The sequence below is a fragment of the Argiope bruennichi genome, chromosome 3 (assembly GCF_947563725.1).
Source record: "Argiope bruennichi chromosome 3, qqArgBrue1.1, whole genome shotgun sequence".
Taxonomy (NCBI): domain Eukaryota; kingdom Metazoa; phylum Arthropoda; class Arachnida; order Araneae; family Araneidae; genus Argiope; species Argiope bruennichi.
This window is the reverse complement of record NC_079153.1, coordinates 88,499,476-88,522,361: the sequence shown is the minus strand read 5'-3', so window position 1 is coordinate 88,522,361 and position 22,886 is coordinate 88,499,476. Positions and strand designations below refer to the sequence as shown.

Genomic DNA, 22,886 nt, shown 5'->3' with positions numbered 1-22,886 from the left:
AATTTAATACCCAACTGTGACTCTTTCTTAAGAGATATATTATCTCTTAAGAAAAATTATTATTATTATGCAGAAAAGAAGTTAAGTACATTAAGATTGAAAAATATAATGGCTAGATGCCTTTTATTTATTTATACATTATTACAAAAATCAATAAATATTATTTATACAAAAAAAAATGTGTTCATTCAGATAGATTGCTATCTTGTTAACAATACTTCAGATCTGACACTGTTTAACTAACTAAAAAATAAATATATAATAATATTAAAGGCCATTTTTTTAACAATGGGTTTTTTTTTTTCTCTACTCATAACATTCAAATCAAAACTAATTGAATTGAAATAAATAATGATACATTAACAGAAAAAGAATAGATGTTGAATACAAAATTTATGTATTGTCAATAATTATGATAACATTTTAATTTTTTTCCTGACATTGTTGCATGAGCTTTAAAATTTTCTTACTTTAGTATCAATCAAAAATGTATTAAATTCTGACAAAGGCTTGAAGCCAATTGTTTATTTAATAGAAGAAAGTTATCACATACAATTATAAAGCAACACATTCTATATACATATAACTTACCCTAAAGTACTTAAAAATCCACAAACATTTCCTTCAGCATAAAGGGATACAATGTCCCCTATGTGTAAAAAACTTGCAGACCCCATATCGCCCATTGCATTTCAGCTGTAATTAACAGCTTACTTTGCAAAACTGATGACCTAGGAAATAATAGCATAATTATTACAATATATGTAACTAAATAATGATAAATTCATTAATTTCATCAAAACTTTGACAGGTATATGATATTTAAACTTATAACAGGAAGACACAGAATAATCATTTGGGTTGCTTGTTTAATCTATTTAAGAAACTTACAGTTTAAAATATATAAGAATCAACTTACTATATTTATAACTATAATTTGTCATAAAAAATTAATAGACAAAATAGTATTGCACATCAGCAATGAAATAATAGTTTAGAAAATATAATCATAATTGTCATCAAAAGGAAGAATATGATAACTGCAGAATTTGAAACTTATCATGTCTTGGTCATTTTCCTATTAATTTATGTATCTTAATTCCAATCAAAGTAAAAAAAAAAAAAAAAATGCAAATTTAATATGAAAAAAAAATCTGGAGTTACATGAGATTATTTTTTTATTTGAAAAAAAAAAGCTAATAAATAATTAAAATTAATAAGTTAATTATATGAATACATGAAATTTTTTTTAAAAAAAATCTTTACTCATTTATCTTAGAAAATAAGAAAATTTTTGAATATTACATGATTTATCAATATGCAGTTAAATTTGATAAAAATAAATAGAAAAAAATAATTTTTAAATTAAAATATCAAATTTATCAATAGAGGAGGAATATTAGAAATCATGGTATAAATTTCAGAAAATATATTCAATTTGTATCTTTTTAAATATGTTCATGTTCTCCTTAAACAGTAATATTAAAAATATTGAGACATTTCTGCATTAAATGCATGTCAGTGGTAAATTGCCAAGATCATGCAACTGGCTCTAATATAACTAATGTTTTACCAATGGCATCTATTTAATAATAAAGTTAGTCAATGATATTTGGTAATATTCAAGCGCCAATACCAAAATATAACAAATTTCAAATAGGATGGGAAGCCTCAAATACATATAAACAAAACATTTAATGAAACAAATCATAAAGCTCCTTTGCACTTCAAGCAAAAGAAAAAATTAATATGATTTTAGTTATATTTATTTCTTACAAATACATCAATCAAGTACATTAACTTTAAGCAAGTGCATCGCATTAATATAAATATTCATATAAAATTATATTAAGTATTAATCTATTTTTCCTATTAGCAGTTAGCCACCACTAAATTGCTTTTATTGCAATTGTTTGTATCAAATTAATCTTGATTGAAATTTCATATTTTAAAAAGTTACCATAGAATGCACCATATTATTTAAGAAATTTAATATCTAATGTCAATGTATGAATTTCTAATTTAAATATCATTTAAATTATGAACCTTTCTTCTATTATACAAGATGACCAATTCAAGATTCACATTTAATTTGAAAAGAATTATTTTTCATGAGTTAAAATGTAATAAAATAATGAGATTCAGCTACAACAAAAACATATTGGTATAAATCAATTATAAAGCATAGAAAAAAATTAAAATTTTAAGAAATCTTGAAGAAGTAAAATTCTTTTAGGCAATGTAAAATATGCACTTAAGTTGCATGTAAAATAACATTTTATCTCTGCTTCTATTCCTTTCATATATAAGTTAATGCTATGTCAAATTTTACTGAACATTCATATAAAATCCATGCAATAATTTAATGAAGCAAAATAATATTATATATCATATAACCCATATGTTCATACAATGCACTTTATTCAGCTTCTTATAACATTGTAAATTCTTGAATATTAAATATTGATTTTTCATTAGATACGAGCAAAATTTCCAATGAATCGAAAGGAAAAAGAGCATGCTAAAGTAAAGCAGGAAAAATTTAAGAGTTTAATACGATACATGTTCTTAAAAACATTTAACAATTTCTTTATTTATTTAGCAAAAAATAAATTAAAATATGCAATATTTTCAAATGCAAACTTATCCTTTGAGAAAATAATCTATTAATGACAAAATCTGATTAATTTTGGACTATATAGACTAAAATCAAAACTAAATACTTGGAAAATTAAACTGTTTTTCCTTACGCAATTTAATATTAGGGACAAATCTGAATCAATTTATACAAATGCAGAATAAAAACATTTTGCAAGCAGAAAAAAATAGTTCGGTATACATTTGAATGCTAAATTATGCAAAAATCAAAGAAAATTATCTTACTTCGCATCATGATAAATGAACTTCCAAAAAGTAAATAAACTAACAGGTGATCCTAAAAATTCCCCTACTGTCAGATATAAAATGCTTCTATATGCAAATTATCGCAAAACAAAAGACTATTCATAATGCAAAGCATAAAGGGATCAAACTTGGCCACATTTTAATTTTTACTTTATTAATTAAACATTCAATACAATTAAATTAATCTATTAATATTACAATAAGGGACATTTAAATCTGAAATTGTTGCCAGATTCTGAGTATCGTCTAATAAAATTTTCGAACAGCAAATATAAACGTTCAAGTTAAGATAATAATGATAAGAAAAAGAGAGAAAAAAAATGCCCATTTTGCATTAGGTTAAAATAAAAAGTTTTACATTTGAATTTTTAAACTTTATTTATATACACACTCAAGATTATTAACTAAATATAAGTACCTGAGTACTATATATGCTTTAATGACGTTGGAGTCACGTGTTAAAGGCTTGTTGATATGACTTTTGGCGCCCAAACGCTGTAAGATTCATTCATCTAAAAAATATGAAGCTTAAAATAAAGAAAAAATGCATATTATGTCTTACTGATGCTCATATTTATACTTTAAGGCTGATTTTGATAAAATAAATGCATTTTTTTTCTGTAAAACGCTGTAAGATTCATTTTGTTCAAACGCTGTAAGATTCATTCATCTAAAAAATATGAAGCTTAAAATAAAGAAAAAATGCTTATTATGTCTTACTGATGCTCATATTTATACTTTAAGGCTGATTTTGATAAAATAAATTCATTTTTTTTTTCATTCTAGCATAAGATATTTTTAATTTAGTTTAGTTATATTAACGTTCCGTTTTAAAGCAACAATAGGGCTATTATTCCAGCATGAGAAAGCAACTTCCCAATAAAAATTTAGCTGTAAAGATTATAGACACACAAACATGATAAGGTCATATTCCGTATTTAAAAGTAGTACACTAGCATTATTTTAATATTAAATTGTGTGAGAATCGAATTCATCTTTCGCAAATTAAATGTTTAAAGTACAAGTCCAAAACTATTATTTAATAGAAAACAATGTAAAATCTATAGTAAAAAATACCTTTTTTCTCCAGTAGTACTCAAAATATCATGTAATAGCTTGAGAAATATTTAATAATATTGTGAATTGATAGGAATACTGAATGCCATTTCAAAAATATCGTACAATATTTAAAAATAGTCAAAATCTGCTGAAAATTTTTAAAGCATTGAAAGAGTAAAATTATTAGTTTAAGTTTAATAATCCAATTTATTTGAAATTTTAATCAACAGCCTTTCACTTAATAACAGATATTGCATAGTTTCGAGTAATATTTTGTACAATGTTATAAAACTCCACAATTAATAATATTGCGAAAATAATATAGTAAATTCTGCATTCGTCAACGCTTTGATGACACTATTGTAAATAATGTATCTAACTATGGGATAAAAGAGTTTTTTTTTTATTTTAATGCCCCTATTAATGCAAAATGCTCAACAATGTTATAACAATATATGTACGCTGCAACGCGGAGTTCTTAAGGTTGGTCAACATCATGGAGATATCGTTCTAATAGAAACGTTTTATCTCTAGCGAACTATCAACCTAAACACATTTGTAGATATCTAGGTTTTTTTTTTCTCTCTTAATCCTGATTTTTAAAATACTATAGATATTTACATTAGCATCAGAATATAGCATAATTTTTGAGGAATATTTAACAATTTTATGAATAACAGCGAATACCGAATATGTATATACAACGAAAACCGCATAATATGTAACAAACATATCGAAAGGGTCCAAAATTTTTTTAAAGCATCAAAATTCTGCATTGCATAATAATTGTACATAACATAAAATATTGGTTATTGATTAAAAGTTCATTTAATATGAAATTTTATTTCAACATATTAATTAATATAATTTTTCATTAAATGACTAATATTGAAAAATATTGTTAAAACAAAGTTGAAAATTCTGTATTGAACTGCGCTGAACAATGTTGTGAAAACTATATTGTAAATTTTACATTTATTTAGGTTGACTAAAGTTGTGATGATAACAAACTATGCATCAAACAATACAACATAACAGCTCATTATTCATCTTTAAGTGCCTTATATGAAGTGATTAAACAACGCGGGAACGTTATTTATATGCAGTTTTTCATTAATTTATTTATTTGAAGTAAAATAAATTATTTTTAGAAAATGAAAAACAAAAATTAATGAAAAACAGAATTTCTTTATTTATTTTTTTAAACAAAATAAATTATTATTAGAAAATAAAACTAAATAATGGAAATTAAAAGGAACAAAATAAATGAAAATTTACACAAAAGGAAATCTATATGTAATAAATATAAAAAAAATTTGCTTATGAGAAATTTTTTTATTCCAACTTTTTCTGTATACATATATGTCAAAAGGATTATAATTAAGCAACTCTTGTTTTACAAAGAACTTTATTTTTACCTTTTTTCATAATTAAAATTTTAATTTTCATAAACTTAATTAGAACCATAAAACGACAAACCATTTCAGTAAAGTAAACATTTTTAAATGTCCTATACTAAATATTTTATAATTTGTTCCTACAGGAACTTTTAATTACAAGCTAAACTCACTCCATTTTTTAAATTCAAATTACATTCTTATCCAAAATAATACACGGAAGTGTAAGACACTTCCTATTCTAATGAACATGCTATTGCCGCCTTTCGCTGTGCCATTAGACCAATGGATAAAATACCGAAAGCTATGAAAATGGTTCCAGATAAAATTCTGAAGGTAAGTGGAAAATTGAAATATAATAAGTGTGAAATAAATAATATTGCAGAGAAGCGACGAAAACTTTTTTTCCTCATTTATTGACACACAGATTTAATATTAGTAACCAATTTGTAGTATACCAAGTAATAATGTTGAACAATACTTTGAATTGCTTTATAAAAATACTGAAATTCAATAATGATCAATATAAAAAAAAAAATTTGTATTTGACATTGTTAAAAATAGGGAGACAATATTGTACAATATTACCCAAATTCGGCAATATTATACTATAAGAAATAAATTTTTCATTAAAAATAAATGATTGAAGACATTTTTATATAAAAAAAAAGTGTTTCGCTAAACTCTCCTTTTTACTTATAGAAACAAAAATGTATTATTCTTGTAAATAAGAAAAGATAAATCATATGATTGTTTTAAATATCTGCTTATTTTGTAGAGTTAACATGTATTAAATTACATAACAAATGAGATTAAACCTCAGATGACGTGTAAAGGGATAACAGTTGCATAAAAACTTTCGATCTTAGGGCGAAAAAAAAAATCGAACATAGCAAAATTTAAATTTAATTATTAAATTTTAGTTAGAGATTTATATATATATATATATATATATATATATATATATATATATATATATATATATATATATATATGTAATGATATTTTAAACTCTTAATTTAGTCCAAATTAATTTCCAAAACTTTACCTTAATTTAGCCCTTCCTAACTTCATTCTAAAATATTCTCTTATTTCGTGATCCAATTCCACTTTCAGTTTAATTAATCCCCTTGTAAAAATAATGCGCCATCAAGAACTACGTTTCAAATGGAAGTAATACTTCGATACCCTTGAACAGGTGTCAAAGGTCATTCCCTCGGCGCGTGGCCGGAAATCCTATGTTATATAAGGCAAGTCATCATCAGTTCGTCCCTTTTTTCACTTTTCTTACTTCTGTGTGTTCCTCGCTGCGTTTTCTTGTATATAAGCATGCCTGCCATTCGGAATAGAATAAAACGAAATTAAAAATACCAAGTCTCTTCACTGTTTCGAACCTGCAGATTATTAAATTATAATTCGAAAATAATCCAAATAATAAAATTGTACGGATTAAAGGAACATAAATGATGAATGTTTGTATTGATTTATGATGCGCTTTTTTCAAGAAAGACGTAATGATATTCGTATTGTTGCAAACAAGAAGTCTCAATTACAGGTCCATAAAGTAAAGATGTATTTTAGCATTATTTTAAAGAAAAATTCACTTAGATTTGTTCATCTTAATATAAATAAATATGGATGTGCATGCATATATGAATATTCTACATCTATTAAATGACTGGGCCGAAACTTTGGATTATTATTTTTTTGAGACAAGATAAAGAATACAATCAATTTTTCAAAGTTTAAAGTTAATTAAGAAATTGAATAATTAGAAATTACCAGAATGTTGCAGTTTTTCTACAAAAAATTCGGAGCAAATTGTCTTAGAAGAAATATTTTAATACCAACTTAAAATTCAAAAATTTTCAATATTACTAAATTTCTTTATGTGCAATTTTTTCCCTATCAATTCTAAATTTTAAAGCAGTCGATTTTGACATATGCTTATCAGAAAAATTCTGATATATACTTACTCTATTTTTTAAAAAAAATTTCCGTTTCATATCTTTTAGAAGTTTTTTTTTTTATTGATTTAATTTAATGGCGTTTGAAAGAACTGAAAGAAAAAAAAAGGATATACCCTCCGTCTTCAATGATTAAAAACCATCAAGGCTTAAGGATAGTCAATCAATTGGTGTGATGAAAAAGAATTGCCTGTATTATAATATTTTGTAAAATATTAGGTTTTATATTAAAAATGTTATACATGAAAGTATTTTAATTTTGTGGATGCTGTGTATACCAATTAGTTATTCATAAAAAAGCTATATCTTGACATAATTTTTTATGTGTTTATTATCATTAATGAGTTTTAAAAAGTTTTACATTTTCAATTTTTCTGGGCATTTTCCAAGTTTTTTGAATTTCCACTCTATAATTTTTTTTTTTTTTTGCGTATATACTACAACAATTGACTTTGCGCCCAAAGTAATTTTTCAGTTTTGAACTGAAATGAAATGAATCGATGATCGTACTATATATCCTATTATAAGCAAATTTGTAAATTAGTCACAGTGAAAATATTTGTTTTTTCATGATTATAAAGATTTTAATTATATTTATTATCGTTATGAAGAGGACTAATTATATTTGTTATTGTAGAATCGGCATATTTTGCTGTCTCAATCTCTCCACTTCCCTTTTCCCCCAAATTTCTTAACAAAGACATCAACTGTTTCAAAGAATTTCTTATATTTTTTAGATTTAAATTATATTTTAAGTATCTAACTGTTTTGAAAAGTTTATCATCCCACATTAATTATTCGATAAAAATTGGAAGCTTCTTCCTCTTGATTTATTAATATTATGATTTTTCAGAGATTATTTGGTAGAAATTCTACAAATTAGTTCATATAATACATTTCATCTGTCTAGCTTAAAATATTTTTGATTTATACCATGGTCTCACAGATATATATAATTCTAAAAGCAGAACCCAGGGAAGTCTGAAATGTAGAGAATCGTCAAAATCTACATTTAGAATTTTTCAACAATTACAATACTTTCTCTTTATATACTTCTAATGCGAGAAAGTAAAAAGACAACTTTTAATTAAAACAGTGGAACGTTTCCAAAAACAAAACCCTGTTTGTTTTGTAAATATACAAACCCAAAAGAGACACTGAAATTTCTCATAATTATTTATCTCTTTACTCAGAACGAAGAACTCATTTTAGATCTTACTTGTTTTTTTGTTTTTTTTTTTCACCAATGCGCCAAACAAAAAGAATAAGAGACATAAAACTTTTAAGTCTTCGCTGCTTATTTTTATCGAGATAGACATTGATCAAATGCAGAACATCCATCCGACATGGTTAATTGAACCCTGAAAGAATTTGGATTTTTTTTTTCTTAAACCGCCGTCTAGACGCAATAAAATGTTTCAGGCAATAAAATGCTGGAATAAAAAAATGGCATTGCAAAGGTTTCGAAATGTATATAAATAAATATACCTTTAGAGAAATTCGTTTGTTATGTAATCTTTATATAAGGAAAAGGAAATAAGAATTCGTTATATAACAAAAATGAAATTACTATCACTTTATAACTATAGCTCTTTATAGATGTTTATATTATAGCTCTCTTTCTAAGATTTCCCTTTACATTTCATAAGCAAAATTTATATGTTTTACGTCTGTTGGTTTACTTGTGTACCACCAACCAGCTAATGCCTATATTTTTATACCACCATTACCATAGAAATGAATAGTACTTGGTGCCTCTATAGTTTATTTTGAACTAAATGTTCGATTGCGCTTGAAAAAAGATTTAAAATAAGGATTTAAAAGGTTTTTATCTTCATACAATTATGACTAATCTTTTAAAGATTAAAAAGTCTTATGATATGAATTTAAAAAGTTTTTCTTTTCAGTATATTATTTTAAAACGACAGAGCTATTTTTTTCGAATTATATTAAAGAAAAATTCTATTTGTTAATAATGTTTCAAGAAAATCAAATAAAAGAACAAACGAATTATTATTAATGTTCAAGGCCAGTGCTTTATTTAGAAAGGAGAATTAGACATTTCGCAAATATTCCCTGGTAACATCGTTTTTTATTGCTTTATTGCATTTCTGTTATATGAACATTTTATTTTAAATCTACAAAAGAAATATTTTTGAATGCATTTACCACATTTCTTGCAATCAGATTATGGCAGCGAACCCGTTATTGCTCTTTAGATATAAACGCAAGTCTTTTGGTTTCTATGATAGATACAGAATATAATAAGGCTATTAGCTTAGATAATATTCAGTCACTGGATCTCTAACCGATAACCCTTCGAATAACCGTGCTTCCGTTATTGGATTATGGCAGCCTCCCATTTTTGTTGTGGTTTTTCATTTGCCATTTTATCTTTTTCATATTGCAGGTACAGAGGCTTGCCATTTAATGTTGCAAACACTGAGTGTAAGAAATTTTTTTGAAGTAATTCAGTGTACAATCTAAAAATCACTCTTCAAGTCGGAAGATTTGGTGATTAGCAAATCATTCATTAAAAAAAAAAAAAATCAAATGCAGCTACAGATTTCTTTCCTCATATTAGACATATTAAAATAAACTTTTCAAAGTGGAAAATTAGTAGAATTAGTCAAAAAGAGCTTCATTCTTTTTGTGGGCCATCAACAGATAAATAACATAAAAAGATAATTTGAAATTCAATTTTCTTTTCCAAATTTTGAAATCAATTTCAACCTATAAAGAGGAATGCTACTAAAGATTTTTCAGGACATACAAAAAGATTGACATATGACATTGAATATATGCCGGCTCAGAAAGATAACGCTAGTGATCTCTCTCCTAACTTCGTTGTTGCTTTTTGAGCAATTGACTCAAACTATAAATCCCAGCGATTGGCGGTCATGATCGAACGACAAAAAATTTGATAAATCTGCAGTGATTATGAAGAAATTGATTTCATATCATTGACTTCTAAAAGTTCCGCTTGGTTAAATAAATATTGACGTAATTTCTCAAGGCAGAGAGGGTAAAATCATTTAAACGTATGTAATAAATGGGTCAACTGGCATGGGATTTCATTCTGTTAAGGGATGTCGTGACGAACTTGGCACATATTTTTCTTATTAGTTACCAAATATATAGACTGAATCAATCAAATTCCTAGAGTAGGTGGGGAACGGAAGGAAATTGTGTAAATATATGAATCAAATATATAAAATATTAATAATTGTGTAAACACATGTAAACTAAAAATACTTGTGTACAACCGACCATCTCGTCACCACTAAAGGAAGCAGAATCGACACAATTTTTAAGACTGAGATAGAGTGAGATTAAATCGTTGTGACAAATAGCCAATTGGTAAGGAATTTAATTTGGCTGGGATTTTCCTTAAACTCGGTGGATTTGATGTTAATTTATAAACTAAAAACATTGAGGGATATGAAAATATCATTACACACGCACACGCACGCACACACACACACACACACACACACACACACACACACACACACACACACACACACACACACACACACACACACACACATACACATAGTAATTCTGATTACTCCACTTATAATGCATCAGGTTGTCAATATTTTAAAAAAAATTTCAGTTGAATAATGATTACCATTTTGCTTAACTAATAAATTAAAAGCATTGCAGTCAGAAATGAGGCCTAATTTATCCCTTTCAGGACTTGCTAAAGGCAAGCCCTAAAAGAAAACAGTTACATATTAAAACAGATATTAAGGGATTCTTTCTCCAGAGTTCCTAAAATATCTGAGTTAAAAATCCTGAATGATATCACGTAAACCTGAAAAGAATTTTAAAAAAAAGCCTGGTATAATAAGCTTTATAAAACAGAATGAGCTTTTGACTGTCTTTTCATATATAGAGAGAGTAGATTAATCAGAAGCAAATTAATGATCAAGTGAATTCGATTTCTTTAAAAAAAATTTAAAACGTTTTATTTTCAATAATAAGAAAAAAAATTATCACGAAGAAAATTATTATTTATCATTTTTCTGGGGATGAAAATAAGAGCTGCAAAAACTTTGGAAAAAAGTCTAATAATTCTAGATCACGTAGAGGACAACCCACAGATTAAGAAATTGGCTGTTTTTCAGTCTTAAGAATCCTTACACGTACATCCATCAGTGAAAAGTTGTTTACGAAGTTTCTGTTGCGAAAACGTTGCTAAGAAGTAAGAAATAGGACAGCGACCCTTTTCTCCCTTATTTAGCTCTTTTTCTCTATGGCGGTTCATCCATTTAGATGCGACTTCCTTTAGTTTCTCGTATTCGAAGCATGCAGAGAGAAACATCCCAATCCTCAAAATACTCGGACTCGAGATTTTGACGAATTTTTATGTTCAAATTTCTCTAATTCCAAAATGTTATACACACACACACACACACACACACACACACACACACACACACACACACACACACACACACACACACACACACACACACACACACACACACATAATTATGTTTGTGTGCATAAATGTATGCGAACAGAATAAGTCAAAAATGCTTTGAGCTAGATAAATGAAATTTGCTATGTTGTCTACATTAAATTATAATATTTTTTAAATCAAATTTTGAAAGAAATTCCTTAACAGGAAGTTTATCTATTCTGCTGTCTGAGCACAAATAATAAGTGGGAAGAATTAAGAGCTAGATGAATAAAATTTGGTACACAGTTTTAGCATCTAAAGTATAAGTGCTTATTAAATTTTGAACTAAATATGTCAAACGGTTGACCATCTGTCGGTCTGTGCTTTCGCATGCATGTAAACTCAATAATTCAGAAAGGCAACGACTTGAATAGGCGTATTTTGATACATTGTTTTAAGAATTCAGACGGAAATCCCCGTCAAATTTTGAATCAAATCCATCAAAGGGTCTGTTCTTCCCCATGCATATAAATGTGATAGTTCAAATATGCACTAATCTAAATAAATGAAATTTGATATGGAACAAAAATTATAGCTCCTTGTCAAATTTAGTTTCAATCGAACAAAAAATCCTCCCAAAATAAATATTATGCTTTCTAATTATGCAATGAAACAATATACTTTCACGTGCGGGACTCTAAAGATAAATCCCCGATCACTTATGACGTTCAAGGTTATGAGGCAAAATGGAGAGAATATTACACTTTTATTAGAAAGAACGCTGAAAGATTAGGGAAGATCTTTGCTCCTTTCTTCACACTTTTTTATCTCTTTCTTTTTCCAGATATTTGCATACTGTAAAATTTCAAAAATCTTTAATTCTAATATATATATATATATATATATATATATATATATTAGCAGTTGCTTGGCCGAATAGAAGAAACTTTTGAATTTTTTTCTCTTCGAATTATTTCATTCCTGATTCATAATTTATACAGATAAAAAGCTGTAAGAGATACGTCAGTTTACATCGTGATCACAAGAGCTGAAGAGACAGAAATTCTTTCCCTCTATCATTTTAATATGAGATTTTAATAGGGATTTCTTTGACCCGTTTAGACTTAGGAAGGGAAATTTAGGTATCTTTAAAAGAATGTTGCAAATATTAAGGATTTTTTTTTTGCTTTCACTCGGAGTGTGAGAACCGACTGAATTCAGCAATTTTGCAGAGCGCGTGTTGAATTAATTAAATGAAAAAGGGAGAACTGGATCAATAAATAAGAGAACATTTTAGAATGACGTTAATATGAGATATGAAGTTAATAATTAAGATAAAATTAGGAAATAAACTCTAATATTTAAATGAGATTAAGAGATATCATTACACCACACACACACACACACACACACACACAATGAAAGTTATTTTTGTCGATTTGGAGCAGATTAAAGTGTCATTAAATTTGCCCCTTTAATGATTAAAACATGTTCTGCGCTATTAAAATGCACAAAACTTTTAAATTTAACATTTTAAGTAAAATCCAAGATATTTGGAAGATAAATTTATTAATACTTTTAGCAGAATACAGAACATCTTTTGTTACATAAAATTTTGTGGCATTTCATAAAATTTTCAGGAATTTCCATTTAGTAAAATTCTTTTCACCTGAGTTTTTATATAGTTTTTTCTCCTTAAAATCTGTAATGAAACATTAGATAAAATTATGGAAAATTTCAATTCGTAAAACTTATTTTGCTTTCTTTCAAGCATCATAATGCGTTTTAAAATTATTTTTATAACTATGCAAAATGGATGTAAATGGAATTTGCTAAAGAAAGAGAAAAGTCGTTGCGAACATATTTTTATATGTGTCTTTACTTCTCATTTATAAGTTTTACTACATATTCTATTTGACAGTTTTCACTTTGATATTAAATTATATATATATATATATAACAATACCTGAACCGCTGAATATTAAATATCCCCCTGAATATTAAAATATTTTTTTGCAAATGAAGTAAATCGATATTGCTGGCCATTATTTTTAAATAAAGGCTAATTTTTAGTAAACGTTTAGTATATAAGAAATTTCACATAAAAATCAAACAAAACAAAAAAATCTATAAAAGTTTTTAATTCTACAAAGAAAAATGAATTTTTGCAATTTAATTTCAGAGAATTCTATTTGAAATATAGGCTGAATGAAAGAAGGATAAGTATTATATTCTACAAAAAAAAAAAAAATCTTCTTAAAGTTTTTCTTTTTAACAAAAGTATAGCAAAATTAAAAATTAAAAACATTAAAAATTTTTCTTTATGAGCTATACAGATGTATCATTAGCACTTTTACTTTTGTTTGTGAACTGGTTATCAAGAGTATATGAAAACAATAAATGTTTTATTTTTGCTGTTAAAAAGATCTCTGCTTTTTTTAAATCACTTTATTATCGCTTTATTATATTGTTTTTTGCATTTCAATATTTGTGATTAATAGATAAACACTTGATGAAGTGAGAATTTCAATTTCTCTGGCGGCAAGGAAGATAGAAAATATCTTCTAATTGGGGAAAATGCTTGTTACTTCTTTAAAATGCTGATTTAAAAGGATATTTTAGTTTCCTGTAAGCCCATATCCTAAAGATTAAAATTATTAACGAATTTTTTGAGATCGATTGCATAGATAATTTGAATACTTCTTGAATATGTTGAGTTATAAGTTTTAGAAATGTTAACTTAAGTAATCTATGAATTTTAGATTGTAATTATTACTATAATTGGTTTATATTACTGAGATCTTTTTTATATTGAAGTAACGTAGTTAAAATCCGTTCTTCTTTATTTCAGTAATTACATTTACTAGTGAATCGAAAACTTTTAGCAAATCATTGAACTTAATTTCAACCATAAATTATGGACCAAGTTGAATAAGTCATTTTAGATTTTCAGTTTAAAATTTGTTGAAAAAATTGTTTTATTATTATTTTTAGATGTCCTTGAAAATTTTTATGCGAATGTTAATTCCTAGTCGCCATGCAGTTTTCCGGTAAATTAAAGTTAAAAAAACTTTAAAAAAATGATTATTTAAAATAATTATTAATTATTTATACACAAATTAAGCCGATGTACGTTATATTCCTATTATAATGTGGTATTTACAGGTATTTGATGTATTTTCTTAATGTTTTGTATTATAGAAAATTTAAATCTTCTAGGTATTAAATCTTTTATTAAGAATTAATTTTATAAACAAAAACAGCCATCCTAAAAACTTCCCTAAATCTACTAAAAAAATACAAGAACAAGAATTTTACTATTGATTTTTTTAGCTACAGGCCAGCAAGATTTATTGGCAATTAGTACGTCGGGGATCCAGGTCTCCATTTTCCTGTGACGGTAATGACATCTTCCATCGTGTTTGCGATTTATATTAATGAAGTCTCCCCTTCGATCTTGATTAGCTGGAACGGAGATTGAGCAGTTCCCACCACGTGATACCTCTCAAGAATGAAGCGAGCTCAATGATCCGGATTCACTGGCTTGCTCATTCGGCAGATTCTTAGCCAGTCTATAACTGAACATTGTAGAATGCTTAAAACATACACCATACATTTTAAATGGATCAATTGGAGTAAAATAATTTGCACTGAAATAATAAAACATGAAGTGTAAACAATATTGATATTTTATGGTGTAAAAGAATGTTTTACGTTCAAATTTCGAGATGCAAACTGAGATTTAATCAAAACGACTCAAGAGCCAGCTATGTTTACCTAGGCAGTATAAACCAAGATATGCCACCATTTGTTAAGTAGGGTTAAATGGTATTAAATACTACGTAATAAGTCTAAAATCAATTATATAATGATCAAAATATAATAGCGTTTTTTGGCATTGTTTAATACTATTTTTTTTTTGTTACATTTTGAAATTTGTTCTGAATACTTGATTACGTGCTTATCTGCAACTGGTTTTGTATGATTCTTTTTATACATTCAGGTACTCAATGGCGGATTGAAATATTTTGTGGTCTTTAATAGTGCATATTCCGAGGCCCTTATTTTACTAAACTGTTTAATATAATTTAACATTTCAGCCTATTTTAATTTTTCGACGGTTTAAAAATTTATTTTAGGATACATTTTTATTTTAGTAACTTTGCGAAAATGCGTATACTTATGTTTTATAATTACTTATGAATCATGAAAATGCAGCATTCATATTCATACACATTATTATTTAACAAGATACTCAGAGACTGAAAATACTGTAAAAAAAAAGGTGAACATACTGAAACAGATAGGCCATAGTACTGATAATTTACACTTAACAAAGTGTTAATAATATCCAAATATTTTATGATTAATATAATTTATATTTAAAAAATAAATTGATGCTGAAACATATTGCATTTTTGAATTATAATTTACATAATATATATTTTTATAATTTACCTGCTTGCAGTCCCTTCCCAACCAAGCGGAGCTAGACAACTTCTAATCTATCTAGTTGATAATCTACCACAACATGTGCAATTTACTAGAATCCTGCTTTATTATTATTGATGACTTTTTTATGGGTGTTTAGTTATTAATAACCAAGAACTTGTTTTAGGAGAATAAATATCGACTGCTTGTTAAAGAATTTTCATAACAAGGATTGATTGAAAAGTGTACTTTGCATGGCATTGTTTCAGTTCGATTATGAATTATGCTGCCATTCTTTGGAAAGGCTAGTGGCCAAAATTTAAATTTCTATAAATATGTATCAATTTAGCTGTTATTAAAAAACAATCTTAAATAATTCTTTTCCTTAAAGGAATTCTATACTTGAAATTACAGTTTTACATATTCATTAAAAAATTATTTGTGCCTATTTTGATGATGATGATCCTTCTTTTTCTACAGTTCCAGGGAGAATGGTGTTACCACTTTTTGTAATAAATACTTTTAGAGAAAAATATGCTTGACTTTTACTAAATCGTGGTGATACAGTTTATTAAAGTTTAATTAAAAATATGATAGCATTTAAAAATATGAATGGAATATTCAAATGTTATAAAATGAGATTTTTTCTTCTGTATGTGAGCTATTTTCTTCACATATATAGTAGGATTTTTTGATATAATTATGTTGAATTTTTCATAGCCCTCATTTTCTTCAATAAGTTACCATTTCAGAAGCGATTTTTTTTAAATAAAGAGACATATATCTATTAATAAATATTATCCTTTGACAGAAGATCTTTGTCTAATATGTTTTGCTGATTTCATTGATATCTAATAATGTATGCAATTTATAGTGCCAAATATCACCTTAAATGTATTTAAAGAAATTAATATATTTCCATTTCAGAAGAAATACTATATGTTATAATTTTTCAATTTCTACAAGTGAGAGAGACAAATTACATTTTCACAATTAATAATGAACATTTCCGATTATTTTTCTTCATCATGTATGAATACGAGGTTTAATTACAAATAAGATGTGAAAATTTGGTTGAGAAGATTTCTTTTTTTTTTTTGGTTGAGAAAAAACCAGTTTTTCTTCTGTTTGTAAAATTTAAAACCTGGGATGGGTGCTGTTGCTTATTAATCGACTTTTTTTCACGCAGAAATCAATTTGAAATAATATTAAATTATATTATTTGGAATTGAATTCCGTATTTGAAATGATAATTTTTCACCAAAAATTTTTATGAGAATTTGTTTAATTTGTCCCATATTAAAAAATGTATAAATAATTTCTTACTCAAATTATTGTAATTGTATGTAATTATAATAATACATATTTATTGCTTAGTTTTTATAACAGTTATTTATAAATTCGTTCATTTTTAAGCCTATATTGTCATTTTTTAAAAATGAAAAACAGGGGCGCCCTTTCAAAAAAATTCAGAGTGGACATGGTTTGTGTAACGTAGAAAAATGCTATGCATACAACTGTGAGATTGCCATTGCATAAAATTTACATTGATGTGCAGAAATTAATATATTTCATTTAAGATATTATGTTTCAAGTTTCGATTTCTATTATTTTTGGAAACTCAGTTTCATTTGTTCATGTCTTCTGCTGCAATTTCTGCAGATAGCGATGATATAATAATTTTATAAATTTTTTTCAGTCGGCTTTTTTTTTCAGTTATTACAACGTCGCTTTTTGTGTTTTTTCTGCCAGCAAGATTTTTTTCTTCTATTCATCTTGGTCTACTAAATTCTCTAATGATGAAAGAGCAAATATTGACTATAATAAATACTTTATTCATTCTTAGTCCATCCTTACAAATGCAAAACGCTAAATACCTCAGACATTCCACAATATTGTAAAATATTTTGGAAAATACTGTACAATAGCCTGAATAACGAGTATCATATGAACAATATTGCACAATGTGCAACAATATTAAAAAATCACAGGCATTTTTCAAAGCACTGATACGGTAAAATTCCGATACAAAAATATGAACTTCAAGTTAATAATTTATTTAATTTGTGATTTTAATCCAAGAAATTAAATCTTTTATTAAATGTCGAATATTATACAATATTGTTAAAACAACAGTGGGAATTCTACATTACATAACACTGAAAAATAATTTCAAAATTATTTAATAACTTCTGTGTTTATCGATGTTATTATGACGGAATAGCTAACCATATATTTAGAAAAATTCTCAATCACAGCTTTAGACTTCTCCTTTTTGTTTTTAATCCAATAATTTTTTGTCACTTTTACCATTCACATGTCTTATTATTTTTTTAATGTTCTATTTTCTTGTAACAAGTCTATTAATAACCAGCTCAACAAATTCCAATTACATCCGTTATATAGGTGATTACCCATAAAGTAAAATTATCCTTATGTGAAAGGAAATTCAGTTGTCCGCAACTAATTACGTACCACATCTTCCTTATCATTTCTTCATAATTACATAATATTTATTAAGAAATAACTTTAATGGCCTGTAACATACTTATTACGCTACCGAATCTATTGGTGCCAAGACTATCCGAATTGCAGTCATTATCTATTTCCAGGTTTTATTCAGATATCTGGGGAAGTTGATTGGCTTTTTCTTCTTGTCATTAACAGGTCTTTCATATTACTCCTTGAGTGTTTATTAGTAAGTTCTAGCAGATCAATTTATAGTAACTATTATCAGTTGATAACCAGATCATCTTCTCTTCAATCTGAGTATCAATTCGCGAATTTGTGATTTTGAGAATTTTTCTGTGATTTATATATTTGTGAATGTTGTGAAAAATTCATGAGGTTATTTATGATCCCAGCTTTTGCTGCGCTTATTGTGATCAATCGTAATAAAGAATTGTATTGTATTTATTATGATTATAAATTTTTAAAAGTATTATATTTTTTACGTATATTATGTTGACACTTGTGGAACTATCTACCATGATTTATTATGCAATTGTAAAAAAAAAAAAAAAAATTATATCTTCAGTTGTTTGTGAATCAGCAAAACGTAAATGTCGCAGGGAATTTACATAATGGTAGTGCTCTTAGTTTCATGAATAAATATATGGTTATGGAATGCCTTATAAATTTCTGAAACAACGACAAATGGTACTTTTCGAAAATATTGACAAATATCTAACTAAATTCACCTATGAATAACCATGTATTATTTTTTTAAAACAGCTTTTTCAAAACTGTTTGGCACCAAGTTCTGCAAATGAAACCTCATTTTGCATGCACCACCTTAGCTGGAAACGATGACAATATCACGAATACATGCACGTGCAGATTGGATTTAACAACCTTCGGACGAGCGATTTCTGTTTGTTGTTTTTATAGGAAGCCTTTCTGAAAGCCGCGACGTTCAAAATTGCACATTTATGTAAAATATAAACAGTAGAAAGACCAAAGAGTTTTTTTTCTACAACTGGGTTTATTCGAGCTATAAATTTCCATAAGCTTCTATTACCATATAAAGTCAGAATAAAGTTATATATAAACTGGGAAATATAGTTTAGGCAAATTTAAAGAAACTGAACTTTTACTCATGACAAAGTGAGAAGTTCATTCGCATAAATAAAACAAATAAGTGATAAAAATTGAATAATAAATTAAAAATTGCAGATTGGATTTAACAACCTTCGGACGAGCGATTTCTGTTTGTTGTTTTTATAGGAAGCCTTTCTGAAAGCCGCGACGTTCAAAATTGCACATTTATGTAAAATATAAACAGTAGAAAGACCAAAGAGTTTTTTTTCTACAACTGGGTTTATTCGAGCTATAAATTTCCATAAGCTTCTATTACCATATAAAGTCAGAATAAAGTTATATATAAACTGGGAAATATAGTTTAGGCAAATTTAAAGAAACTGAACTTTTACTCATGACAAAGTGAGAAGTTCATTCGCATAAATAAAACAAATAAGTGATAAAAATTGAATAATAAATTAAAAATTGCAGATTGGATTTAACAACCTTCGGACGAGCGATTTCTGTTTGTTGTTTTTATAGGAAGCCTTTCTGAAAGCCGCGACGTTCAAAATTGCACATTTATGTAAAATATAAACAGTAGAAAGACCAAAGAGTTTTTTTTCTACAACTGGGTTTATTCGAGCTATAAATTTCCATAAGCTTCTATTACCATATAAAGTCAGAATAAAGTTATATATAAACTGGGAAATATAGTTTAGGCAAATTTAAAGAAACTGAACTTTTACTCATGACAAAGTGAGAAGTTCATTCGCATAAATAAAACAAATAAGTGATAAAAATTGAATAATAAATTAAAAATTTCAAATATCTTTCAAAACTATCATTGAAATAAAAGCGGATTATATCATATTGTAAACCTGTATTAAGACTTGTGTATATTAAATAAAGTTCCAGTTGAAAGCAGTTTTTAAAAACTTCATCTTTGTATTTGAATCAAGTTGACCAAGAACACAGCTATGAAAAATTATTCTTTTTTATGTTACTTTTCAAAATTATGTCAAATAAAGTGTAAAATTACAATCAAATTATTAGAATTAATTAAAGGAAGTTTCAAGTTATGTGTGTATATCATTTTGTAACAAAAAAGTTCATTTGCTTTTGTCTTGATACCATTTGATAATTTTAAAGCCTTTTTCAAATAGAAATTTGATTCAGAATTATTTAACTAAATCATCTCTATATACGAGCCTTATATTTAATTGCTTCAATTATATTTGGAATTAAATGTAATAAGGTCACTTTATATTTTTCTTTATAGCGATTCTTTCATTTTAGCTTTTTATTTGAAAACTTAATTGAAAATACAAAAACAATTTTTAAAAAAATCCGCAGAGTTATAAGCGTATTCTAAAGTGAAAACGTCAGCATTCCAGCTCAACTTTCGCTTATACTCCCACATAAAAGTCTCTTAAAATCTGCGTTTAAGATTGATTGCAATTTTTTCTCTTGATGAATTTCTTCCAAAATTCGATACATCTCAAATTGCGATTTAAAGTACACAAGTAGCATTTAATTTCCTTAAATTATTGAGTTTATATGCTATCAATTTCAGATACATAAAAATAGAAAAAGAAAAATTCTTTTAACCCTTAATGCATTTTGTTTAAAATTTTATACAGATCTTCATTGTTGAGGTTAAGTACAAACAATTTTTTTTTTAAATTATTGCACCTTGTTACGTTACACCCATACATGCGCATATTTAGACGAACAATCAACTTATTTTCGAATTCGATCCAATGTTTGGTGCAAAGTGGAAATCGTAAACAGAGATCGTATCTAAGGGCAGAGAGACAGACAACAATTGAAGGTGAAATTTGGATCAGAATTTAACACGCATTTATGAATTTGGTGCAGCGACAACGTACCAAATTTTGTTCTTTTAAGACTTTACTCCCTTACTCACAAATTACAGTCTCCCCAAAACTTACTTGCATATTTTTTATAAAGAAGTTATTCTATTCATCCCACATAAAATTTTGGACTTTGTGTAAAGCCGCCGCCAATGTCTTTCATAGCATTGGCGAACAATAGTCATGAAATATTGATCTTTTTCGTAAATTTAGCATTTTTGCTAAATATATTGTATGATCATTGATGATATTTTGGCAATCAATCTCTGGCATGAGGTTAATTGTACTCTATAATCGAATTTGTTTTCATTTATTTTCACTAACCAACTAAACCCCAGGGGGGCACCTCGAAATGAGGATGAGATGCTTCCGGCATGGTGGTTGGATCTCGCCACCATCGATGACGGGACGTACTTCTTCGAGGAGGGTTGTACCGTGGCCGGTGATGGCTCTTAGGACTCAACCACAGTTCCCGCCAGTGTTGCTGTTGCGGCGGTCCGGTCATTCAGCCTTATGGTGTAAATACGTGTGCCTTCGTGGCGGGTCGGAGAGTCAGTTGGTTGACTTACCAACCAACTAAAATCAAAATTTGGCATGAACTACAAAATCCCATAACAAATTTGATACATTTAAGTCATTGCGTTTTTGAATTATCATGTTCCCATGTTTCTGAGAGTGCAGCCAGACAGACAGTCAATACCTCGATAAATTTTGCTCAAGATCTGATAGATATTTACACTTCAGATTTAAAATCTATATACCAGATTTTAAACACCTCTCCGTTTTGTTGTTTTCGCATTTATTTATATTCAGACAACTGGACAGGCATACTTCTTCAGAATGTATTTGATTCAAAGATTGATAGAAATCTACAAATCTGGTGTAAAGGCCCGTACCAAATTTAATTGTTTAACTCAAAGCGTTTTTGTGTTATCTTTGTCATAAACAGATAGACAGGTATAAAACTAAATATGTGGTTTTCTAATTCAGGAGGGACTGAAGTGGGGAGATTCATCGATATGAATTTTTTGACGATTACATTACTCCCTCTATATTTCGTATAAGAAAAAGTAAAAAATAAATGTTTGTTTCTTTTCTTATGGCACTTGCCACTGACAAGCCCGCTGTTACGAGGACAGCGATTTAAGCCTGAGGGGAACGTCTCTTATTTTTTATAGCAGCGCCAACTAGGGCCAAGAGTACGACTTTGCCACTCACGCATCACTCATTCGCTTGCACAACCCCTTTTTACAGGAGGGCACATTCACACATCTCACAGATAGAACAACAGAAGAACAACCATGCCCAAACCGGGACTCGA

The 22,886-nt window shown here is 27.3% G+C and overlaps 1 protein-coding gene across 12 annotated transcripts in view; it reads right to left on the bottom strand.

Annotated features, from left to right (window-relative positions):
• The window catches only part of LOC129963293 (inositol 1,4,5-trisphosphate receptor-like), a 75,684-nt gene extending 72,565 nt beyond the window's left edge, over window positions 1–3,119 (bottom strand). For all 12 annotated transcript variants that reach the window (XM_056077564.1, XM_056077566.1, XM_056077568.1 and 9 more), the window contains exons 1-2: window positions 2,884–3,119; window positions 592–731 (exon numbers count right to left, since the gene is read on the bottom strand). In XM_056077564.1, coding sequence (XP_055933539.1) covers window positions 592–686 — 95 coding nt within the window. In that variant the 5' untranslated portion in view covers window positions 687–731; window positions 2,884–3,119. The remainder of the gene's footprint in view (window positions 1–591; window positions 732–2,883) is intronic.
• Window positions 3,120–22,886: the final 19,767 nt, after the last annotated feature.